We start from the raw sequence: 24,518 nt of genomic DNA on the forward strand, positions 1-24,518 counted from the left end.
CTGACTGCAGTTGAAACTCTACAAAATAACTTTATTGACACCAAGTCCGTTACAACCAACAGAGGAACTACAGCTCAGGTTCCATCTGGACCTGCCAGTCCTGGAGGGGGAGGAGGTGTACAAGCACATAGGTGGGTGTGTGTGCATGTGTGTCTGTGTACATGCGTGTGTGTATGTGCGTGTGTGTCTGTATGCATATATTTTTATGTTTTGTTATGTTTTTTCGTTATATTTTTGGCAGCTACACAACCTCTGAATAAAGGCTTGAACCATTTCGGATGTTATGTTTTAATTAATGTTGATTAGTTATTATCCCCTCAATTATCAACTAATTAACAGACTATCAAACTTTGATTTTGCCCTAAGACACAGATGAATAAATGACAGTGATACGGGACGTGAAAAAACGTTTTACTGGACACTTTTGCAGTGGCTCTTATTAATATTCTCTAAACTAGCGGACATAAAGGCGGAACCAGTCGCTCCCGAGTCCTGTCCATCACGACGTTACGTCACGACTCCGCAGCTTTTCCGGTGCGAGAGGGCGGGGCCTCCCTGCTCCTCAGGGAGTGACAGACAGCAGCATCAAGTCAGCCAAGATCACACAAGACCGCTATCCGGAAATAAGTTTTCAGCCTCCAAAATAAAAGAGCAAAAAAGAAAAAGTCACGTTTTTCTGAGCGATTCGTCAGTCAATTTTGAATTTCTTTGTCTTAATAACGAAATGTATGAATATATTAACCAGCTGCTGTCATTTCAGGTAAATTTATATATAGTCACATTTATATAGAACAGATATTTTTATTCATACAGTGGAAAATTTAAAACTTCCAGACTATTTAGAATAAAAACCTATCAATTTAAAAAGCATGCAATAAAAAATACTATCATAAGTGAGTTTAAAGTGCCTGAGTTTCCACTATGTTTCTGCTATGTAAGCAGGAATCACACGACCTGAGTCACTCAGTGCAGCAGCCCATGAACCGGCTCCTCTGCCTGTTTTGGCTGTTCAGTTTCTCATCCAGCTGCACTTCCAGGTATCTGTAGGCCTGCACCCACTCCACGTTAACACCCTTGATGCGAACAGTCTCCTAGTGGGGCCTAGGCCCTCTGACTTCCACCACCATCTCCTCAAGCTTGGTGCTGTTGAGGTAGAGGTGGTTGGAGTCGCACTACAGAATAAAGTTTGGTTTCCTTTTTCCTGTCCTCCTGTGCAACACTGATACGGACCACAATAGTTGTGATGTAGGGTCCTAGTCTCCTTACACAATGCCAGCCCCCAGAACTGAGGTTTAAGAAATGCTGTAAAGGGTCTCCTAAAGCCAATGCACAGGCCTTCAGAAGTCAGGGGGAAACTAAGCCTGGATCTGCTGGGATGAAGCTTCCTCAGTTCTCCACACACACCATGCTTCTGTAAAAGTGTATGGGGAGGGAATGAGCATTTACCTGCACATCAGGGAAGGGAATGAGCAGGAGAGGATGTGTGTAAGAGAGATGAAAGTCAGCTCATCCAACCTGTTAAGTGGGTTCACTGCACCCTCCATGGTAGCACCTTGCCTCAAGCTTCAGCCAGTCATTGTCTTCAACCTGTGCCACACCTCCATCATGCTGTTATGCCGCATTTAAATGGTGCACATAGTGGCCCGGACATCGAGGACTTTTAGGTTTGCTTATATTGGTAAGAAGTTGCATCCTAAAGCTACCAATAAAAGACCTGAACGCAGTGCCGAAAATCCCTTCATCACGAAAACAACCGTTTTATTCCCAGCGCAGGCAGGCAAATTGGGGTTTTGCTGATTGCTTTATTGTGAAGATGTCAGGGGGAGGAAGTATACGTCATTGTCGTCGCCTTGCCCTGAAGTGTCCGTTCTGGATTCAGCCATATTCCCGGAGAGTCGCCACACCGGTAGGCAGATTAAAACCACCGAAAATCCCGCAGTCGTTCTCCGGCGGCCGCGCTGTCGGTGACCGCGGTCATTGTTGTTGGAGTCGAATCTGGAGCGGAACTCCCAGACGTGTTACCGGCCGGAAGGGCCGCGCTGAGGACATGGAGCAGGAGCGGGCAGCCGCTTAGACTCGACGGGCTGACCAACATCCCGACTTCTGAGAGGAAAGTCCAGATTTAGCGGGATTAAAAACCGATGCGGAGGACAGACAGACGTGGGCTGCTGGCTGAAAGGCGAGGCGACGAAGCAACTGTAGCCGGGAACAAACAGGGAAGCTCAGCTCGCTTAAAATGTCGGGAATGTTCCCCGGAGCTAACGCGCTAGCTGCGTAGTTAGCAGGCTGAGCTCGGCAGGACTCGCCCGGAAGCGGAGCCTGGGCGCCGTCTTATTCCCGGACTGTTGCTGTGTGTGCTTGTGAGCGGGGCCGGTGGCTGACTTCCCCACAGCCAGGATGTCGGCTCAGGTCCGTCTGAAGCGGTTGGAGGAGCTGCTGCTGGAGCAGAAGGAGGCCGGATGTCTGAGCGTGGAGGCGCTGCTCGACCTGCTGCTCTGCCTCTTCACCGAGTGCTCCCAGTCCCCCCTGAAGAGGGAGAAGCACGTTGCGGACTTCCTGGAGTGGGGTAAGAGTCTCCAACACTGCCCCGGTGCTCCTTTCACGCATAGCTCCTGTAGGAGTCCCACTGGACGTTCGAGGCTCTCTGGGGCATCTTTGTGGAGGGGCATCTTTCAGTTTGGGGACATTGCCTTACCTTGGCCCTTGGGGGACCACAGGAAACTGCTCAAGGTCGAACCTGAAAATTCCTTGAATTGTTTGAAATTTCTGACATAATCCCGGGATTTTTGTTGTCCTTGACCGTTTCCGGCTTGGTTTGGGGGCGTGGCCCCCTTTGGCCCTCCTGAGCAGGTGTTCCTGCTTCCAGCATGCTTTAAAATGTGCTGATCTTTGGGGGTATTGACCACTGATGTGTTGATGCTGCATTCAGGTCAGGACAGCCCACTTTTCACTTCTGATCTACTTTCTCTTGTGCCACTTTTCTATTAATAAAATGATCCACTTTTATAGTCCAGAAGCTGGATTCTCACTGGAACCCAGTGAGCTTTTGCGATGCTCAGGTTTATAAAGGTATTGATAATTCTCCCATGCTGAGGTTTGGTTGGCCCGAATTTATATGAAGAATCTGCTGTTGCCATAGAGACAACACTTCCCTGAATAGGTAATGTTTGCAGGTAAGTTCCAGAAACAGCTGGAACTGAGGGACCGAGTCCACCTTCAGCTGATAAAGGGAGAAATTAGCTTCATGTTTAGTGAGCGAGGGAACAATAAAACTGATGGAATCAGAGTTGTAATCCAGAACTGTGTGAATTGATGGATCCGTTTCTGTGAATGACCCGGCATTCATCAGCACCTGATCCCGTCCCGCTCTGAAGGACTTCTGAGTCTGCTGCTGATGTTCCACACTGGGAACCTTCTGTCCCTGTTCAGACCACGATTGGAGTTTTTAGGTTAGTTGGCAGGTATTTCCCATCCTAATTGGAAGGCACTGATTAGAAGACACACCCGAGCAGTTCTGTCCTGCCTGAAAACGGTGCGACACACTCGCACACTAGGTGGCGATGTGCTTCCAAGGAGGCTTCAGTGGCATCACTGCTGGTACATGTGCTTCAAATAAATATATGTAATTCTGTATTATATGAAAGATTCTATACAAACATTTCTTACTATCATCAGTATTAATGGCAATAATAAAAACACCTGCTCCGCCAGTGGCCACTGACTTCCACCACTGTGTGAGGTTCTTCCACATCTCCGGTTAGAACTGGAGCAGCATTATCTTAGCGACGCTGCTACGTGCTACACCTCCTCTTCTGTCTGTGAGCCGGGCCCTGCTTAAGGCTTCCACCTGTCATTGTCTCTGTGGCTTAGAAATAAAGTTGCATTGAAATGAGTGTCTTGTGCTTGTGTGTTCTCAGTCAAACCCTTCACCACCACCGTGAAGGACATGAGGCTGCACAGAGACGATTTCGAGATGCTGAAGGTGATTGGACGAGGAGCTTTTGGAGAGGTGAGGTTTTTCACTGATTCATTTCTACATTCCTCCTCTTTCGGCCCTTCCTCCTTCTCTTCCTCCTCCTGTCCCTCCTATCCTTCCTCCCTCTGTCCCTCCTATCCTTCCTCCTTTTCCTCCTCCAGTCCCTCCTCCTCCTGTCCCTCCTCTTCCTACTCCTCCTGTTCTTACTCCTTTTCGTCCTCCTGTTTTGGCCAAATTTAGCTTAACAACACAGGTGTGCTGTTTAAGATGATACGAATATGATGACCAGAAGCTAATAATCCCAAATTAAACATAGAATGATGAACCCATGAGTGACGCTGGTTAGATGCAGCAGCTCTATTCCTCTTTTCTACATCACAACATCGTGGTCACCTTCTGTGAAGTGCCTGTTGTTGATCTGCTGTGTTTCTGCTTGAATTTACTGCTGCTATGAACTTTTGCCTCCTGTTATCAGACCAGCTCCACCAGCCTTCACTACAGTCGGCTTTGAAAGATAGAGGTTAATGAGTGACATGTGCTTCAGGACATCCAACCAGAGTTGATCCTTCTGTGATCTTCATCACATTTTCCTTGTTTTTTATCCAATAATCTCACAGCTGGTTGGGAAAATTCAAACTTGAGTAGATTTTTAGCTGAAATATTTTCACTGGCCACTAGAGGCAGAGCTGAGTGCTCTTGCGATATCAGTGAGCACGTGTTTGTAAGAACCTCACCTGTATGGAAGCTGACCCTCACAAATGCTCAGCTATGCCATAAATCACACAACATGTGGTCATGTGACCCCAAGCAGGTGAGGTAGGCGTGTATCTGATGCTCTCTCTCTCTCTCTGTTAATGTCTCTCACCCCCTCCCCAGGTTGCCGTGGTGAAGATGAAGCACACAGAAAGAGTTTATGCCATGAAGATTCTCAATAAGTGGGAGATGTTGAAGAGAGCGGAGGTCAGTTCTCTTTCACTGAGTGTGTTGATGACACCGGTTGGTTCACATGTGACCTGTACAAAAATCTCTCGTGCAGACGGCGTGTTTCAGAGAGGAGCGAGACGTCCTCGTCAGAGGAGACAGTCAGTGGATCACGACGCTCCACTACGCCTTCCAGGATGAGAACTTCTTGGTGAGAGCTTTTTTCTAATGCTGCTGCCACTTGGCGTGGTGCTGGAGGTGCTGCAGGACTACAGGGTGGTCCAGTATTAGCAGGTGTTCTGCTCACTGATTGGCTGCTCTCTGTCCTGCAGTATCTGGTGATGGATTACTACGTAGGTGGAGACCTGCTGACTCTACTCAGTAAGTTTGAGGATCGTCTCCCTGAAGACATGGCTAAGTTCTACGTGGCTGAGATGGTGCTGGCCATTCACTCCATTCACCAGCAGCACTACATCCACAGGTACCAGGCCCACTTGGTCTACTGGTTTGAAACATGGAGGTTGGGATCAGCCTGATTTCATCCCAGTAGGAAGATTTCATTAGCACAGACCAGTATAAACCAGTACAGAGGAGAAAGATGGACAATCCCATGATGATGATGATGATGATAGATGGATGAATGATGGATGTATGGATGATGGTGGATGGATAGATGATTGAATATCTTGTTTTGTGTTTGTGTTGATGTTTTTGAGCTGTTGTGTTTGAGCTGTTGTTTGTTCCTCGTTGATGTTGACGTTGTGTTACCTGCAGAGACATTAAACCTGACAACGTCCTGCTGGACGTTAATGGTCACATCCGTCTGGCTGACTTTGGGTCGTGTCTGCGCATGATGGAAGACGGAACGGTGAGTCGAGGTGTCGCCAACGTACACGGTGTGTGAATACCTGCACGGGCATGTGCAGCACTGACCATGTGACCTTCCTGCAGGTCCAGTCCTCCGTGGCGGTGGGAACTCCGGACTACATCTCCCCAGAGATCCTGCAGGCTATGGAGGACGGAATGGGCCGCTATGGGCCGGAGTGCGACTGGTGGTCTCTGGGGGTGTGCTTGTATGAGATGCTGTATGGAGAGACGCCGTTCTACGCCGAGTCATTGGTGGAGACGTATGGAAAGATAATGAACCATGAGGTGAGTGAGCAGGTTGCCTAGTATGTGGCGTCGAAATGTGGTCTTATCTGGGTTTGAACGCTAAGGGAACCATTTGAGCTGATGAAACAGGCCTCCTGAGATGTTTCCTGGACTGTGGTCTCCAGCCTCCTGTCCTAGTTCCTGTTTTCTGAGTCTGAATGTTTCACGATTTTTCGGTCTGTTTTTTCCTCTGTTCTTATAGCTGTGCTTCTTCTTTTGTGGTGTCTTTCAGGAGCGTTTCCAGTTCCCCTCACATGTGACCGATGTGTCGGAGGATGCCAAAGATTTGATTCAGCGCCTGATCTGCTCCCGGGAATGTCGACTCGGTCTGAATGGGATCTCTGACTTTAAAAGTCATCCATTCTTTGGCGGGATAGCCTGGGACAACATCCGGTCTGCCGAGGCTCCATACATCCCAGACGTGTCCTCGCCCACTGACACATCCAACTTTGATGTAGATGACGATGTCCTGAAAAACCCGGTGGGGACAGAGATCCAGTTTTCGTAGTCCAGCCAGGTTTCCCCTCGGATTTCTGAGTCTGAGTGTTTCTATGCAGGAAATCAGCCCTCCCATGTCTCACACTGGTTTCACTGGTCAGCATCTGCCCTTTGTTGGCTTCACCTTCACAACCAATAGTTGCTTTGCTGACAAAGGCTCCATCGACCAAGTGGAGTCTGGGCTGCGGCAGCTGGAGGGTGGAGGAGGACAGGAGGTGGAAGCCTTTGAGAGGAGGATCCGCCGGCTGGAGCAGGAAAAGCAGGAGCTGAACCGGAAGTTGCAGGGTTAGCAGATCCAGTGTGATTCTGAAAGAGGATTCAAGTGCTTGAATACTGACCTCTGATCTCTGGCTTTGCAGAATCCACCCAGGCCCTGCAGGCCCCGACTCGAGGAGGAACTCTGACCCGAGACAAAGAGATCAAGAAGCTTAATGAAGAAATTGAACGGCTGAAAAAAAAGCTGGCAGGTTAGACTAGAGAGAGCCGCAGATGTTCTAGATATGTGAGACTCTTCTTATAGAAGGGAGGGACAGCTAGTGGGTAGAGATCCAGAACAAAAGGGACATCAAAGCTGTTCCCCTTGATCTGTCCCCACTAACCTGTCCAATGACAGGTTAGTAACTTCTCCCTATTGACCTGTCTTCTGATCTGTCCCACCTGACCTGTTCCCACTGATGGTATGTATATGTGACCATAAAGTACCATAGGTAACAGTCAGGCCCATTGCACTAGTAAAAGTACTGCAGCAGTACTTGCAATACTACTAGCTCAATAGTTGGACAGTACTTGTCATCGGGGTTTGATGAAATAAACTCCTGTGATGTGGCAGACTCTGATAGGCTGGAACATCAGCTGGAAGAGGCGGTGATGCTCCAACAGGACTACGAAAGCTCCGCCTCCAAATTGAAGATGCTGGAGAAGCAGGTCAAGATGCTGAGACAGGAGAAGGACGACGTCCACAAGGTAGTCCCCCGGCAACGTGAGTCGTTGTGGCAGTTAGTATTTGTTGTGTAGTGAAGGTCTTGTCCTGTGTGAGCAGCAGTTGTCTGACTCTCTGGAGCGCCTCCGGAGTCAGTCCAAGGAGCTGAAGGAGGCACATTCTCAGAGGAAGCTGGCTCTGCAGGAGTTCTCCGAGCTGTCGGAGAGAATGGCCGATCTGCGCTCCTCCAAGCAGCGACTCTCCCGTCAACTGAGGGACAAAGAGGAGGAGATGGATGCACTGCTGCAGAAACTGGACGCCATGAGACAGGAGATCCGCAAGACTGAGAAGATTCGCAAGGAGGTAAGCAAGTCCTGGTCCAAATTGCGGTCAGAAACCTGACCTACCCAAAAAGTCATGTACCATTTATGCTTTACCCATTAGCTGGAAGCTCAGCTGGATGATGCGAAGGCCGAAGCATCGAAGGAGAGGAAGCTGCGGGAGCACAGTGAGGTTTACTCCAAACAGCTGGAGACAGAAGTGAAGAGTCTGAAGGTCTCAGACACTTGTCATTGGTCCTCTTTGGTGCAAATGCACGGTAACCAGCAGGGCCTGATTGTGTTCTGCCTTCAGTCTCAGCAGGGCAGGGGTGCACCAGTGGGGGCGGCAGAGTCCCAGCAGGAACTGTCACGGGTGAAGGCGGAGCTTGATAAGAAGATCCTGTTCTATGAAGAGGAGCTGCTGAGAAGGGACTCAGCCCTGTCCTCTGAGATCAAGAACCTCCGGAAAGACCTGCACGAGTCTGAGGGGGCGCAGCTTACTGCTAACAAGGCGCTGCTGCAGCTACGAGACAAGCTGGACAAGGCCAAGAGGGACAGGTGAGGCCGGGGAAAGAGAAACTAGTCCCCAATCAGGAGCAGTGAGTCCTCAACCAGCTCTTTTCTTTTTGTCCTGCAGACAGACGGAGATGGATGAAGCTGTCACAGCTCTGAAAGAGAAGCATGAACGAGAGAAAAACCTGCTGACAGAAGAAAACCGCAAACTGACAGCTGAAAATGATAAGGTGACCTCAACTGTGGGAGACAGACCTATCCGAGCTCACATGGACCCAGAGGTCACATGACTGTAGCCCTTGAGCCAAACTGATGTTGAACTCATGAAGGGTTCCAGTTGGTTACATTCTCATGGTCTTCATCACCTTAATGAGACCTTAAGACAATGGACATCCTGTCAACTTCCATCATTTTAAAATTATATGTATTTCTCTCTAAAACAAGAGATTGGAACCTTTTTAATCGTAAACACTTGATGTTTCCAGGACAAAATCAGGCTTCTTGGCTCATGGTTGCATCTCTCTACCTCTTTCTCTCTCTCCCTCTCCCTCCAAATTAAGCTGAATTGATCTGAGCTGGTGTAACCGTAATCACCTCTGTCTGTGTTCATGCTCAGTCTTCTGCTTCTTCTCAGCTCTGCTCGTTTGTGGACAACCTGACGGCTCAGAACCGTCAGCTGGAGGATGATTTTCAGGACTTGTCATCCAAAAAGGAGAGTGTTGCTCATTGGGAGGCCCAGATCGCAGAGATCATCCAGTGGTGAGTCCAGCTGTGTGAACCTGGTACTGACGTGTTGACCAGTAGTGGTGATCACACATGTGTGTTCAGGGTGAGTGATGAGAAAGATGCCAGAGGGTACCTCCAGGCTTTGGCCACCAAGATGACAGAAGAGCTGGAAACACTTCGAAATTCCAGTCTGGGAACCAGGCCTCTGGTATGACACTTACACACACGTATACACACACACACAGCTTGCCCATGGCTGCTGATTGTTGGGACATACTAGAGAATTGTGGCTATCTATAAAGTATTGATTAGCATCAGTTAACCTTTCTAATAGTGACTGTAACCAGGCCGTGATGCTAACAGGTTAATGCAGCTCTGACACCGTGGCCAAAGTTAGGAGACCTCAAAAATGACACACTGGTATTGCTTAAAATTTTGAAAAGATTGTTTCAGGTTTAACTCTCTGCCCTTTGGAGGTTGTTCCATCTTCCACCTTCTGAACCAGGGGCCCAGACTTCTGCTGACCTCTGTATGATTCTCTCCTCTTCCTGTCCTCCTCTCCTGCTCTATCTCTGCTCCTCCTCCTCCTTTACCCATCTGGCCATCATGAGCAGGGTCCCCATATGAGCCTGGTCCTGCTCCAGGTTTCTTCCAGTTAGACAAAGTTTTTCCTGCTACAGTTACTTGTTGTGGGTTTTTGTAAAACAGCTACACTCCTGACAACAGATGCTGTCAATAAGAGTTGAATCAATAGAAATGACTCGTTGTCAAAGGTGTTTTTTCTTAGTCAGAAATATAAAAATGTTAAACAGGCTGACGCCACAGCGTCGTCACTGAACAGATGTGGGCGGGACTTGAACACCTGTCTCACGTTGCTGCAGGACCCCCTGTGGAAGGTGCGTCGCAGTCAGAAGTTGGACATGTCGGCCCGGCTGGAGCTTCAGTCGGCTCTGGAAGCTGAGATCAGAGCCAAGCAGATAGTTCAGGAAGAACTGCGTCGAGTTAAAGCTGCTAACATCAACCTGGAGAGGTCAGAGGTTACATCTGCTGCCTTCACCTGTCTCTGTCTCACCCTCCTCACCAACATCTGTGTGTCTGTCTCCAGTAAGATAAAGGACTTGGAGGAGAGGATCAGAGAGATGGAGGATCATGTGGACACACTAAAGAAAGAGATGGAGGAGAGCCGATCTCGCTCTGATAAAGGTGACACCACCGGGACCTTTGAGATGTTGAATTTGTTCATTTCATTGAATTATTTCAAATCATTTCCCTTCTGCTTGCAACCATCTGTGGAATAGGTGAATGATGAATATCTTATTTAATAAAGTTATTTAATAAATAGGAGTGATAATAATCCAGAGGTCCAGCTGTTACCCTGCTGATGTTTGGTGTCTCCGCAGGTTTGAAGCTTCCAGACTTCCAAGACTCCATCTTTGATTATTTCAACACGTCTCCTCTGGCTCCTGACCTCACCTTCAGAGTGAGTCACCAGTGCCTCTGTAGACTTGTGCAGTCTGAGTCTAGTCACACCTTTAGGTTTGCTACAGTCCAACATTTTAGCTCTATGACAGCTGTCAGAGTGAAGATGGTCAAGTGATGCGGATGATGTCACCCAGGTGCATCCTTGAGTGTCTGAAGTTGTTTGTTTGTTTCTCTCTGCATCATCGAGGCGTCACTTTGCTCCGCCTCTTCACTGCTTGCTAGCTGGGAAGACGTAAGTTCCTCCGTCCCAATTACCCACAATCCTCTTACCCAACCATCCTCACTTCAGAATGAGGGGGAAATTTTAGCTTAGCCGGGCAGTGCAAATAACAGCAGTCACGTGATTAACTACAATTAAAGTAATCCGGTCGTTAGTCCCACTCATTTCAGATTAACAATTTATCACAGTTAGCGGGACAACAACTATTGAATTGAATGTATACCTCTCTCTGACGGTCCAGACCAGGGATGGCGAACCCTGATCCCCTGATTTTGGCCCTCATAGGAGTGGGTTGTCCATCCCTGGACGGAAATGTATGTATTTGTTGGGTCACAGGTTGGGCAGATACAGGCATACGGAAACTTCCGACAAACGGAATGAATCCACTCTGACGACATGTTTTTTCTGATCGCTGCACTTTTAACTGAATCAGGAACAAATTACTTGTAAACATGAACTGTAAGCCCTTGAGCCAATTAGCCGACTGCTGAGGGTGTGTGCGTGTATCTGTGTTCTGATTGGCTTGGCTCAGCCCAGCATAGTCGCACTAACATTAGAGAGCTGTCAGCCGTGATCCGGTTCAGAACGGTTGACAGCAGAACTTCAGTAAACATCTGTCTGTAACGTCTGTCACGGTCACATTTCACCTGCGTAGCAGCATGAGATCATTCTTCAGTCATGTTTTTATATGTGTTGTTCCCCTGTGGACCATGAATAACTGAACAATTCATGAACAGGTTTTTCCCACATGACTTGAATGCAGCACGGGTTTGTTCTTCCTCTCAGCAGTTTTGGTATCCGGGAGAAAAGATCTGCTCTCCTGCTGTCATGTTTGTCATCACACATCAGCCTCAGAGTTTCTGAAAACGAGCCAAATTAACATTACCATTCGTCTGACCCGCAGCACACAGACGTAGATGCCACCCAACAGAAATCTGAGACCACGCCCTCCTCGCACTCCACCTCCTCCAAACACGAGGTCAGTTAATCGTCATCTGTGCATCAAAACTGCAAACTGAATCTTTGACACATGTTTGTCATCATCAGGACGGTAAAGTAGCAATGGTCCCAGCAACCCCGCCCCCCACATCCCAGAGCACCAGTCTCACATCACCAAAGGTACGTCAGCTGTAGCCAGAAGTTCCCTGTCTGTCATTCTGTGTGTCACCCACAGTCTGTTTGTGGAAGAAACTACATTTCTGTTGGTCAAACAATGAACGTGTAGGTATCCTAGAAGAGGAGGAGCCCCGACACTTCTGGTGTGCTGAAGCTCGCTGCTGTAACTTCAAAATAAGAGTTCAGAGATCATTCACACTGTGAAACACAGGTGGCCGAAGGCAGCAAAGCGATCGTGCGGCTAAGAGAAGAAATAGAATTGTACCTTATGGCTGCTCAGATAAAATCATCAACATTTTCAAAAGGCAACCAAAACCAGAAAGAAACTGCTGGATCAAACGACAGATCGTAATAAATAAGTGGGCAAAACTCTGTTTAAGGACACTTCAGGGAGCTGTAGGACATCATCTCCTCTGAGAATATCACGCCTCTGCTCATCCATCTCGAGCTCCTTCCTCGTTTTCTTTATTAACTTTGCTTTGTTGACTCGCCCGGTTGACGCCACGGCTGAGACGTGTCGATTACACGGCGATCACGAGCCGTGACGTTGCTGAGGCGTCCAACCTGACCACCGAAAAGACGAAGTGAGAGGCATGGTTCCTGTAAAGTTCCTGCCCTCAGTATTTACCAGAAACTCCTGCAGTGAAGAGCACACACCAGGAACCAGCAGCATCATGGTTCCAGAGTTAATCCCCAGACCTTAATCCAGCGGCACAATCAAAAGCATCGTTGCTCAGGCAGAACCAGGCAATCAAGAGGAAGCGTGTCCCAGAGGTCCTGGGCTGGAATACCAGCCCAGAAGCAGTCCTCAGGAAGTCTGTTATAACCCAATATTTGGATGCTAAATGTTTGATCTTAAGGAACTCTCTGATTATATCTGATGATATTCCTGATATCAAAGCTGCTTTCCCAGAAATCCAAGCTGTTTCCACTTACTGCTGTTATTTTCATGTCCAAAAACACACGTGTTAATCATGTAAGTGATTCATCTACAGCCCAGAGCTCATCAGCTGAGCATCAAGATGTTCTCCAGCCCTACTCAGTGCACACACTGCACCTCCCTGATGGTCGGGCTCACCAGGCAGGGATACGCCTGTGAAGGTACACATTCTACAACATTAGTGTTGGTGGGGCTGGTCAGCTCATATGGATGTGGGTGGGGCTGGTCAGCTCGTATGGATGTGGGTGGGGCTGGACAGGTCGTATGGATGTGGGTGGGGCTGGACAGGTCATATGGATGTGGGTGGGGCTGGTCAGGTCATATGGATGTAGGTGGGGCTGGTCAGGTCATATGGATGTGGGTGGGGCTGGTCAGGTCATATGGATGTAGGTGGGGCTGGTCAGGTCATATGGATGTAGGTGGGGCTGGTCAGCTCGTATGGATGTGGGTGGGGCTGGACAGGTCGTATGGATGTGGGTGGGGCTGGTCAGCTCGTATGGATGTGGGTGGGGCTGGACAGGTCGTATGGATGTGGGTGGGGCTGGTCAGCTCGTATGGATGTGGGTGGGGCTGGACAGGTCGTATGGATGTGGGTGGGGCTGGTCAGGTCGTATGGATGTGGGTGGGGCTGGTCAGGTGACGTGGATGTGGGTGGGACTGCTCGAGCAACCATGGTGGCCAGGTCCGAGATGATTCTGTTCTGTTTCTCTCTCTAGTGTGCTCCTTCATCTGCCATGTTTCCTGCAAAGACCACGCCCCGTGTGTCTGTCCAATCCCTCCAGAGCAAGCCAAGAGGCCGCAGGGCATCGATGTTCAGAGAGGCATTGGCACCGCCTACAAAGGTTATGTCAGGGTGAGCGCTGAAGTCCTATAGTGCAGTAGAGACGGCGGGTTTGCATCAGTCAGTAACGTTTCTGGCTTCTGTCAGATCCCCAAGCCCAGCGGCGTGAAGAAGGGCTGGCAGCGAGTCTTCGCCATGATCTCTGACTGTAAACTCTTTCTCTACGATGTTCCTGAAGGAAAGTCCACTCAATCAGGTGTGGCTGCGAGTCTGGTGCTGGATCTGAGGTGAGTGATTAGCACGAGGAGACGCTGAAGAGCCGTGAGGTTCTGTGATCCATCTGAGTTGTGTCTGTGTTCCAGAGATGAGGCCTTTTCTGTCAGCTCTGTCCTGGTATCAGATGTCATCCACGCCACCACCAAGGATGTCCCCTGCATTTTTAAGGTAGATGAGAGCCTGTGAGCTGTCGGTTCAGCCTGTTCTCTTGACCCGAGTGTTTCCTGACAGCTGCTCTCCATTATCAGATAACGTCGTCTCAGCTGATTTCAGCGCTGTCCCCTGTATCCCTTCTGGTGCTGGCTGAAAGTGAAGCGGAGAAGAGGAAGTGGGTCAGAATTCTGGAAGGTCTTCAGAGCATCCTGACCAAGAACCTGCTGAAGAGCCGTCAGGTCCATGTCCTCCATGAAGCTTATGATGCCTCCCTTCCTATCATCAAGTCCACCCTGTCGGCCGCCATTCTCGGTACTGTCCTCTGTTACTGATGTTGGTGCTTCAGATTCGGTCCAAAGGTTCCAGGAACCTCTGTGTGGCTCTGCGGTTCTGGCAGCAGATATTAAATGTTGTGTTCCGTTTTGGCAGATCGAGAAAGAATCGCTTTGGGGACAGAAGACGGACTTTTTGTTGTGGAGGTCACCAGAGACGGTGAGACACGGATGGACGTAATTATGTGACATTCATTAGGGGACTACTCACTTCATTCTGTCACTCCAGTGATCGTACGAGCGTCCGACAGCAAGAAGACATATCAGATTGATTTGATCCCAAAAGAAAAGGTCATTGCCCTGCTCTGTGGTCGAAATCGTCATGTCCATCTTATTCCCTGGGAGGCTCTAGAAGGTGCTGAGTCCACCTTTGATGTAAAGATGACAGAGACCAAAGGCTGCCAGGCTCTGACCACAGGGTTGCTCCGCCCTGGAGGCCCTGCCTGTCTGCTAGCTGCCGTTAAACGCCAGGTGCCGAAACTTCACTCTAAATACTGAAATTGTGCTGAAAGGTTCTGGTTCTGATTTAATCCTCTCTTTCTGGTTTCTAGGTTCAGTGTTATGAGATCACTCGATCGAAGCCCAACTATAAGAAGCTGTGGGAGGTGCAGGCTCCAGGAACGGTGCAGTGGTTGGGTATAGTGAGAGAGCGGCTCTGTGTGGGTTACCCTTCAGGATTCGCTCTGCTGGCCCTGCAGGGGGAGACATCCCCCGTCAGCTTGGTGAGTCCTGGTGACCCCTCTCTGGCATTCCTGGCCCAGCAGTCCCTGGGTGCCTTACACGCTGTGGAGGTGGGATCTACAGAGCTGCTGCTCTGCTTCAGCCAGCTTGGAATCTATGTGGACTCACAGGGAAAACGGTCCAGAACCCAGGAGCTGATGTGGCCCTCCACACCGGTTGCAATCAGTAGGTCATCCTAACTCAACAGGGTCTACATAGACACCAACAACTGGGCTGGACAGGTGAAGGTCAGCTCGGGTAGAGAGGGGGAGGTCAGCTCGGGTAGAGGGGGAGGTCAGCTCGGGTAGAGGGGGAGGTCATCTCGGGTAGAGAGGGGGAGGTCATCTCGGGTAGAGAGGGGAAGGTCAGCTCGGGTAGAGAGGGGGAGGTCATCTCGGGTAGAGAGGGGGAGGTCATCTCGGGTAGAGAGGGGGAGGTCATCTCGGGTAGAGAGGGGGAGGTCAGCTCGGGTAGAGGGGGAGGTCAGCTCGGGTAGAGGGGGAGGTCATCTCGGGTAGAGAGGGGGAGGTCATCTCGGGTAGAGAGGGGAAGGTCAGCTCGGGTAGAGGGGAAGGTCATCTCGGGTAGAGAGGGGAGGGTCATCTCGGGTAGAGAGGGGAGGGTCATCTCGGGTAGAGAGGGGAGGGTCAGCTCGGGTAGAGAGGGGGAGGTCATCTCGGGTAGAGAGGGGAGGGTCATCTCGGGTAGAGAGGGGAGGGTCAGCTCGGGTAGAGAGGGGGAGGTCATCTCGGGTAGAGAGGGGAGGGTCATCTCGGGTAGAGAGGGGAGGGTCAGCTCGGGTAGAGAGGGGAGGGTCAGCTCGGGTAGAGGTGGGGAGGTCAGCTCGGGTAGAGAGGGGGAGGGTCAGCTCGGGTAGAGAGGGGGAGGTCAGCTCGGGTAGAGGGGGGAGGGTCAGCTCGGGTAGAGGGGGGGAGGTCATCTCGGGTAGAGGGGGGAGGTCAGCTCGGGTGAAGATGGGCTTGGTGTTTGATGTCAACAGTACTGATGAGTTGGTTCATTTTGACTGAGGAGAACTCTCTGTAGGTTCTAACGCGTCACACCTGACCGTCTACAGCGAGTATGGAATTGATGTTTTTGACATTCACACCACAGACTGGGTTCAAACCACCTCCCTCTGCAAGGTAACCCAGCAGTGACGCCGCTCCACCAGCAGCCAATCACACTTTACACGTCGTCACATCTCCATGTGTCCTCAGATCCGACCTCTCAACGTTGAAGGGACCTTAAACCTACTGAGTTCAGAACCTTCTCGTCTCATCTACTTCAGCAACAGTTCATCAGGTAACTGTCACACCTGGACTCTCGTGTAACTCTGAACCTCAACTGTCTGACTCCGCCCTCTGTTCTCAGAGGGAGAGCTCACCATCCCAGACAAAACAGACCACAGCAGAAAGCTGATGGTTCGAACTCGCAGTAAGAGGAAGTTCCTCTTCAAAGTTCCAGAGGAAGAGCGACTCCAGCAGAGAAGGTGATGCAGAGAAACAACTCGGCAAAGCCCAGAGTTTCAGTCAGGACACTGTTTTCTCTGAAGAAGTGTCACCTCCCACCCTGTAGAAGGTCTTCAGACTTCAGGGAGGTGAAAAGTCTTCAGACAAGGTGCAACAGGTCCAGTTAGACTGAAGTTCTTCTGACCTCAACAACCAAGAACCACCCAGAAATAACATTAAACATCCTGTCAGGAAGCAGAAGCTAAACGTGTGTGTGTGTGTGTGTGTGTAGGGAGATGCTCCGGGACCCTGAGCTCAGGTCAAAGATGATCTCTAACCCCACCAACTTCAACCATGTGGCTCACATGGGTCCAGGTGATGGGATGCAGGTTCTGATGGACCTCCCTCTGGTGAGTTCTCTTCTGCTGGAACGTTCTCACACTGACTCTTCATCACACTGACTCTTCTCTTCCTGTCTGTGTCACCTCCTCCTCCTCCTGCTGTTCAGGTTGGTGATGTCACTTCCCTCTCCCCTGCCTTGTCTCCCTCCCCCTCTTCTTCTTCCTGCCGCCACACCCTCATCTCCTCCCCCTCCAACTTTGAGCATGTTTATCACATGACCTCCGCCTCCGCCGGCGTCTTCTTACAGAAAGATGCCTCCTCTTGCTCCTCCTCCCAGCAGAGCCTCTTGCAGCCTTCCTCCTCCTCCTCTTCTCCCTCCACCTCCTCTGTTGGAAGGGTAGGCCAGCTTGTCTCTCACCCTCCTCACCCTCCTCACCCTCCTCACCCTCCTCTTCCCAGCCCTTGATGTTGCATTCACTGTCCAGATCCTTGACTGATGGCAGATAACAAAATGTCTTTAAATGCGTCCGTGTTTAGTGATAATCAGATGAAGAAATTTGATTTCGATTGACATTTTATTTTTAAGTGAATCGATTAAAAACAAGGTCAAATATGTCAACAGAAATTTAAAAAAAATTCATATAAATGTTTTTGTCTGACCATGGAGGCGGAGCCTGTGCTGGTGGGATAGCAGGTCAGACCTCAGGTCGCCATCTTAGGTCGGTGGAATCGGGACGTGAAAAGTCCTCGTCTCACTTCCTGTCATTCTGTCCACTCACGTTTTCCTGCACAATCCCATCATGTCATTGTCATTTGTAGTCCTCAACGTCCTGTCCAGCTGTCTCAAAGCATTCTGGGAGATGTAGTTGTTCCGCGAGTCAGTGAAAACATGCAACTGACAGTAAAACTATGTGTATTCGCCAACAGAGTGTGATGCCTTCCTCTCAGGACGACTCAGGGAAGGACAGGCCCCGCCCACTCTCCAGTATCTCTCGGCAACAGAGGAGTAAGACGCACATCACACGCACAGCCTCAGGTACATGCCTATGAATGCATCACTTCCTGTCTGATTATGCTTTAACTTTGCTACAGGTAACTTTATTTTACAGTACTGTATAATAAAGTCATAGTACCATCCTGTCCTTCAGTACTACGAGACGCCGAACTCTGTTGTCAATGCTTTTATTCCTACAGATTTTGGAGGAGGAGCTTCATCACGCAGTATCTTAGATCTAGATCAAGACCTGGACCGAGAGGTAACACACACACGCACACACACACAGAGAACCATCCTCTGTTTTCACTTGGTTAACCCCCTCCCGTTGTCTCACACCCAGCCGGACTCGGACTCCACCAAACATTCAACCCCCTCCAACAGCTCCAGCCCTCCCAGCCCCAACTCGCCCCACCGCAGCCAGCTGACCCTGGACAGCATGGACATGGAGCCCTGAGACCACCCCCCCCCGTACCTGAGAGGAGAAGAACTAATCGGACTTTAAATACCGCTTGACTTTCTTCTGGTGGGACCAGTATGAGTTGACTTCTGCTTTTATGGATTTTACTTTCTGGGAAGCTCCGCCCCATTTTTTAACCCACTCATGCTGTTGGCTGCTGTGTTTTGACCTTTAGTTTGATTGGCCCCATGGGACCAGTCACCACCACCTCCTCCTCTAATAGATAACTTTCTTTTAAGCTTTCAAGGTTGTTAGCTTCTGAGCTAACAACCTTGGCTAACTTCCTGGCAGACAGGATGTCTCACTCTGATTTAAAAAAAAAAAAAAAAACAACAAAAAAAACACTGTATGAGATGATTTTAAAGTTAAGTTGCACATTATCATGCTGTAGGGGAAAATAATCTTTTAATTTTTTGTGTCAGTGATGATGTTTCCTGTTGCACCCCCACCTGCCCCATCGCTGCCCTGTGATGTCACGGGTCAGGTGATGGTGGGGCACACCTGAACACTACTGCTTTGTTTCTTCCAGAATCACCAGTTAAAGAATCTTTGTAAGATTATAAACATGTTAGCAATCAAACTCAATAAAAGAATCTTAAGAGAACGTGTGTGTGTGTGTGTGTGGTTGTGAGAGTGAGTGTGAGTGTGAGTGTGAGTGTGAGTGTCATCCCCTAAGTCTGAAGTTCCTCTCGGGTTTTGAACAGACTTGTTTTAAAATGTCTTCTATAGACAAAACAATAATGAGGACTGATACATGAAATGAGTCCACTGATCATGTTTCTCTACCCCAGCAGCCTATAGCATCATAGCTAAGATGATGCTAAAGGTTAGCTGCTCCTGTTCTAACTATTGGCATTAGCTTAGCCAGCATAACAACTGTAGCTACAGAACAACTGAGTGTCAACTGTCCCACAGAGGAAGGTTTTCATCTTCATCATCCTCCCGTACCTGGACAGGGAGCTGGTTCAACAGCAGGGGGCCTGATAGCTAAAGGGGGCTGGGCTCCCATTAACACTGTTAACGGTTCTGGAAGCAGCAGTAGACCAGCACACTGAGAGCAGAGCGCTCTACTGGCAGGATCTGGGGCTGGGAGCTCCTCCAGATATGATGGAGCCTCTGAGGACCTCGTAGGTCAGGAGACGTGTAAAGACCATTTGAATTTTGGACAAAACCTTGCCAAGGACAAGTGCTTGCGTTGTTATTGTGTGGGTGGGGAATGAAGTGGGGGCAGGTGTTGAGTGCAGGTTTTTGCATAAAGGATTTGATGTGGAACCAAAGCAGAATGCAATAAACAGAACCCGATGAGGAGGCAGCAGCAGGGGGAGTCGTTTGGTGGTTGTTGGTTGTCGGCTGCCAAAGATGGTGAAACCTCCCTGCTGCCCTCTGTCACCATTGACCCAGTCCCAGGTGTCACTGCAGCGCCCTCCACCTCATCACCCACTTCTCTAGTGTGTGATGCTCCACCAACAACTGATGTTCTCACGGTTTTTATTTTTAGATTTTCAGAGACACAACAATAACAGCTCCACCACCCTGCTCTATGGGTGGAGTCAAGACAGACATCCCTCTGTGGTCAGGGAAACAAAAATCTGATTTGACAGTATGCAGCTGTTGTCATGGTTACACAGATGCCCTGGTTCTGTAAGCTGCCCGTTTCCTTCACAATAAAAGTCTGAGAATGGAGTTCAGTTCTTCCATCTGATCAGTTCTTCCACCTGATTTGCTGAAATAGGAGAAACAAAGTTCAGTTGGGTCAAATGATGAAGGCGATGATGAAGCTGACCCTCTCCATCTCACCATGTTGTTCAACAACTCATCGATCTTCCTCTCCTCTGCTGAGCCTCTGCCCACCTTTCCCCGGTATCTTATCATTTGCAGGCGGTCCTTTTGGTCCCGGTACATCTGATTGACCAAGAGGACTGTCAGTCATGTCCACAAGTCCTGTGCACAGTTCTGATTGGCTGAATACGTTTTACTTCAGTCAAAGCGCATGTTTTAAAGGCTCACATTAATGACGATGTCATGACAATTATGCTTCTGTGCCAAACTGATCCTCAACTCTGCATCTTCCACCATCGCCACGTAGTCCTGCAGCACCTATCAATCAAACAGTACAGTTCTTGTTCTCTCTTGTCATTGGTTGAACAGTTACAGGCTCCTCCCATTTCACCTGTGTGGGGGCAGAGTTTTTCTGCAGGATGTCAACGACTCGTTGAAAACTAAGTGGCGGTTTCTTCCGGGTAAGGCCGAGCCACTTCCTGCTGGTGAACAGAGCATCTACGTCTGGCCACGCCTTCATTTCAGCCCGAGCAGCCAAGGCGGTCATAAAGTATTGTTTCTCTGTGATCTGAGGTACGCAGGTCAGTGAGGTGAACACATGAACATGGTAACATGTTAATAACATAAACATCAGCGCTCACCTTGAAAGTCTGACGGATGTTCAACGGACTGCTGAAGTTCCCCTGACAGAGACAAAGAGACAGGTGAATCCAACACCAGACTGACCCCAGACTAACAAAGACTGACTCAGACTGACCCCAGACTAACAAAGACTGACTCAGACTGACCCCAGACTAACAAAGATTTACGCAGACTGACCCCAGACTAACAAAGATTTACTCAGACTGACCCCAGACTAACAAAGATTTACTCAGACTGACCCCAGACTAACTCAGACTAACTCAGACTGACCCCAGACTAACAAAGACTGACTCAGACTGACTCCAGACTAACAAAGATTTACTCAGACTGACCCCAGACTAACAAAGATTAACTCAGACTGACCCCAGACTAACCCAGACTAACCCAGACTAACCTCAGGCTTGCTATAATGGTTGAAGCAACAGTAGGCCAGTGTTGTGATCAGTGGCATGTTGAGAACTGAAGCTCTTTTTGGAAGTTTTCCTCCACACTCAGCCTGCCGATCAGTTGCCTAGCAACAATGAACTGGGATTAAACTGCAGTTGAGATTTTATGTAAGAGTAGAGAAACTGGAGGACATTCCTGGGAAGAACATCGGTGAAGGAAAGGATACTAAAACCAGACCTGGATCATGAGCTGCCGCTCCAGGAGAGTGAAATGATCCTCAACGTGGGCGGAATCTTCTGCAGAAAACAGAAGCCTGGAAACAAAACCACATTTTTCTTTAGCATCTGGAGTCAATAACTGGACAAAGGTGGTCTGACTGAGCCCTTCACCTGAGGCAGCTCTTCAGGAAGTCCCGCCTCTTGTTGTCATCAGTGATGCTAAGGTGTTCTTTATACTGTAACAGCTGACTCCATGGAAACAAACAGGAACGTCATTTAAACGCGGACACAGAACTCCAGGTTACCAATAGTGACGTACCGCTGCCTCCTCTGTGCGTCCCAGAGCTCTGAGGAGGAGCAGAAGAAGAGAGGAGAGATCAGAAAGGGCGGGCAGGCGACATGGGTTCAGGTGGTACCGACACAGACCCCAGCAGCTGCAGCAGGACCTTCTGTTCTCCGGTCTCGTTTAGATACTGGATGAAGTGTCTCAGAGCCGTCGGCCTGGACGCCAGCTCCCGGAACAGAACCTCTAAGCAGGGAGATGCAGAGGGTGAACATTGGCCAACAGTTCCTGGACCTGCTCTGTCCTCTGACCTCACCTCTACTCAGCGTTCTCTTCAGGTGAATCAGAACCTGGTGGAGGGAAAAGAGATTCTGCTTCATGCGACATCAGGAATAACGTCGGATTGTCTGTCAGATCATAACTAAAGTTACGGCTGTGATGACGTTTCCATCGTTGGTGCTGATGGCAGAGTCCAGGAGCGACAGTTTGTCCCGTAGAGATCGAAACTTCTCCAGAGGCACGGCCTGAGAAAAGGTGGGGGGGTGAGTGTCGCTGCTGCTGAAGATATCCTGCAGTCACACAGATAGTCACCTTTCCTTGCTGCAGTCTTCTGCTACTTTCCTCAGGAGACCAGTCACTGGTGAAGTCCTGAGATCACAGCCCACACAAGGGTGACCACATGACTAGCTATCAGGTTATCACAGGACCGCTAACGGGCTTGTTGTTACCTTGTACTCAAATTTGGGATTTCGGATTTCTGCAGTATGAAGTCTAACAGGTGAGTCGTCCAATGCTAAAACCCAAACACAGACCGTGAATTTTAATGTCTTCACCCACGTCTTCATTCAGAGTTTAAACTCACCATCGCTGAAGGACAGGAAGTTCTTCTCAGGAAGTCCTCCTTTAGCTTTTCCTGCAGAGTAGCAGATTCGACATCAGTCATATGACCTACACCCGAGTGTTTGTGGGTCACGTGACCTGATCCTGTCTCACCTTTGAAAAGGGAGGTCAGAGAGTATCCCGAGTTACTCTTAATGATGCTTGGAGTATCAGCGACACCTTTCTCTGTGCTCTGACTGGATAGTTCTGTTTCTCTGACGGACCAAGAGATACCTGAGGAGACAGGTGGAGAGCGTGAACTATGCAGCCTGTCGCAGATTCTCCAGAGATATTCAGGAGGAACGTCTTACTGCCCACAGGGTCCCCACTCCAGCTGAATTTCTGCATATCATCGTCATTATTGAGTTCCACCATGTGGCTGATCTGGTTTACGGCCTGCCTCGACTCTTTAACCTGACAACAGATAAAGTCAACGTGGTTCCTGCAATGGAATTTTGCGACCTTGTGTTTGTTGTTCTTCACTTCACTCATTTTCTTCTACTCAGACTACGATGTATAACAGATAAACACCTAAACCTGCTTGGCCCTGCTTACCTCATCTTCAGGACCAAAGTCGAAAGCTCCCAACCTGGACCTGGTCCAGAACTCTTCATCATCTGTGTTACTCTTCATCGTCTGAACACAAAACAACTTTATCAAGAATGTCGGGGGAAAGTGCTCAGTTTCTTCTATGTTATCATTAGTGTTATCATTAATAGTATAACTGTATGTACAATTATCAGTACATTACATCGACAGTTCGTTTGTAGTGTCACAAAAGATACTAAGAAGAGAGATTTCATGCATTTTTAAGCAGAGTTACATAAACAGGAAGCGAACCGGCATGCGAGTTAGCGGATACGTCCACCTTTGGAACTGAAAATAACGCTGTAATCAATAAATGGATAAATAACCTTATTAATCACATATCTCAACTTAAAATAATGCATCCGATATAAAGACACAAGCCCGTAAATCAATCAGCTGTTGTCTTTACCTTGAGCTGCTGCTCATTTCCTGTTTTAAACGGAAACTGTATCTCGTGCGGTGACTGATGGGAATTGTAGTGAACAGCCGATAGACGAGGCTTCATAAGTAGCGACACTCGTTCAAATACATGACAGACTTATAAACTAATTATTATTTTTTACATAATTTATCTTGAATCTTAACTTGATGTGATGTCACAAGTTTAAATAAAAGCGTATAAATGTCATATAATCTGAAGTTTAAATGCATCAAAGTGACAACATAATTCAAATAAAAGTAAAATAAGAGGGAAGAGCAGGGAAAGACAGAGATGGGCGTTTTATTTTGAAGATCTTATGGGGAAGTTGTAACCCTACCCTCATTTGCATGATGGTTTTCGGTTTCAGCTGAAGAGGACTTTACTCTGCTTTAACAAACAGTACTTTCAAGCTCAATCAGGGTACAAGTACACAGTAATACTGTAGTTGTTCACGAGTAACCTACAGTATTTATGATCCCCAATGGCCAAGAGGGTGAAGGAGATCCTCAATGGATTGTTAAAGAGTGAGAACATGCAACCAATGCCAACAACTGGCACTGGTCTGATAAGATAATACACCTATACACTACACCCCCATCAGTCTGGAGAGGACTCCACCAAGGAGGGCTGGATTCGCACCTACTTTCATGCCACCAGAGACACATTTGGGTACTGACAGGCTCGAACGCAACAAGCAGATGATGTCCACATAATAAAATGCGATAAAGGAAAAAGTTTGATCCATGTTGTGACGTTAGTAGTGGGGGTCTGTGGGACCCTGTCTTCAAATAACCTGACCTGAGTATCACTGGGACAGTCTCCATCCGACATCCCTGCAGCCGATCAGAAACTATCGACGTCTTTGCCATCCTATGAAAAGAGATCTTATGGAGACATAGATGCAAACGCCCTGTGTCACATTAATGACCAACAGCCTTGGATCAATAATCAATCATCTCATTATCATCAAACATTGGTCTTATCATCTGCGCGGCTATTATTTTGTAGCTAAACAAGTCAAAATGTATCAGT

General features: G+C 48.7%; 2 protein-coding genes across 8 annotated transcripts; one reads left to right on the plus strand and one right to left on the minus strand.

The window, feature by feature from the left end:
- The first annotated feature begins 1,778 nt into the window (after positions 1 to 1,778).
- cdc42bpb (CDC42 binding protein kinase beta (DMPK-like)) lies at positions 1,779 to 18,893 on the plus strand. 5 transcript variants are annotated; one of them, XM_029849533.1, is made up of 39 exons: positions 1,779 to 2,566; positions 3,918 to 4,009; positions 4,853 to 4,936; positions 5,013 to 5,108; positions 5,230 to 5,378; positions 5,672 to 5,765; positions 5,849 to 6,049; positions 6,282 to 6,530; positions 6,607 to 6,832; positions 6,907 to 7,014; positions 7,377 to 7,510; positions 7,587 to 7,829; positions 7,911 to 8,021; positions 8,100 to 8,344; positions 8,424 to 8,529; positions 8,934 to 9,058; positions 9,128 to 9,233; positions 9,907 to 10,055; positions 10,131 to 10,228; positions 10,426 to 10,505; positions 10,695 to 10,739; positions 11,632 to 11,706; positions 11,775 to 11,846; positions 12,839 to 12,944; positions 13,500 to 13,636; positions 13,712 to 13,851; positions 13,927 to 14,008; positions 14,089 to 14,305; positions 14,423 to 14,485; positions 14,555 to 14,796; positions 14,877 to 15,231; positions 16,090 to 16,187; positions 16,263 to 16,347; positions 16,417 to 16,534; positions 16,786 to 16,903; positions 17,002 to 17,232; positions 17,763 to 17,841; positions 18,030 to 18,091; positions 18,173 to 18,893. In XM_029849533.1, the coding sequence occupies exons 1-39, from the start codon at positions 2,398 to 2,400 to the stop codon at positions 18,284 to 18,286; spliced, it is 5,304 nt and encodes a 1,767-aa protein (XP_029705393.1). In that variant the 5' UTR covers positions 1,779 to 2,397; the 3' UTR covers positions 18,287 to 18,893. The 5 variants fall into 5 exon arrangements, with proteins under 5 accessions (XP_029705393.1, XP_029705392.1, XP_029705394.1 ...); XM_029849532.1 differs by having other exon boundaries at positions 1,780 to 2,566; positions 17,763 to 17,871; XM_029849534.1 differs by lacking the exon at positions 10,695 to 10,739 and having other exon boundaries at positions 1,782 to 2,566; positions 17,763 to 17,871.
- An 867-nt stretch (positions 18,894 to 19,760) lies between these two features.
- vipas39 (VPS33B interacting protein, apical-basolateral polarity regulator, spe-39 homolog) lies at positions 19,761 to 23,525 on the minus strand. 3 transcript variants are annotated; one of them, XM_011611835.2, is made up of 19 exons: positions 23,475 to 23,525; positions 23,033 to 23,113; positions 22,789 to 22,891; positions 22,592 to 22,711; positions 22,461 to 22,511; positions 22,327 to 22,391; positions 22,190 to 22,246; positions 22,030 to 22,122; positions 21,915 to 21,948; positions 21,742 to 21,844; positions 21,635 to 21,662; positions 21,487 to 21,560; positions 21,335 to 21,410; positions 21,105 to 21,221; positions 20,710 to 20,751; positions 20,460 to 20,636; positions 20,297 to 20,386; positions 20,087 to 20,191; positions 19,761 to 20,012 (listed from the first exon to the last, which is right to left on the minus strand). In XM_011611835.2, the coding sequence occupies exons 2-19, from the start codon at positions 23,108 to 23,110 to the stop codon at positions 19,992 to 19,994; spliced, it is 1,434 nt and encodes a 477-aa protein (XP_011610137.2). In that variant the 5' UTR covers positions 23,111 to 23,113; positions 23,475 to 23,525; the 3' UTR covers positions 19,761 to 19,991. The 3 variants fall into 3 exon arrangements, with proteins under 3 accessions (XP_011610137.2, XP_011610136.2, XP_029705447.1); XM_011611834.2 differs by lacking the exon at positions 23,475 to 23,525 and adding an exon at positions 23,318 to 23,468; XM_029849587.1 differs by lacking the exon at positions 23,475 to 23,525 and adding an exon at positions 23,392 to 23,442.
- Between the last annotated feature and the right edge of the window lie 993 nt (positions 23,526 to 24,518).

This window comes from Takifugu rubripes, chromosome 16, assembly GCF_901000725.2.
Source record: "Takifugu rubripes chromosome 16, fTakRub1.2, whole genome shotgun sequence".
NCBI lineage: Eukaryota > Metazoa > Chordata > Actinopteri > Tetraodontiformes > Tetraodontidae > Takifugu > Takifugu rubripes.

Bases quoted from the DNA above. Each gene is read 5' to 3' on its own strand.
- cdc42bpb (XM_029849532.1), top strand. From the start codon at position 2,398: ATGTCGGCTCAGGTCCGTCTGAAGCGGTTGGAGGAGCTGCTGCTGGAG. The intron at 8,345-8,423 runs GTGAGGCCGGGG...TTTGTCCTGCAG, and splicing joins GACAAGGCCAAGAGGGACAG to ACAGACGGAGATGGATGAAG. The intron at 10,506-10,694 runs GTGAGTCACCAG...TGCATCATCGAG, and splicing joins CTCCTGACCTCACCTTCAGA to GCGTCACTTTGCTCCGCCTC.
- vipas39 (XM_029849587.1), bottom strand. From the start codon at position 23,427: ATGCATTATTTTAAGTTGAGATATGTGATTAATAAG. The intron at 22,892-23,032 runs GTAAGCAGGGCC...ATCTGTTGTCAG, and splicing joins ACTTTGGTCCTGAAGATGAG to GTTAAAGAGTCGAGGCAGGC. The intron at 22,512-22,591 runs GTGAGACAGGAT...GCTACTCTGCAG, and splicing joins TCTGACCTCCCTTTTCAAAG to GAAAAGCTAAAGGAGGACTT.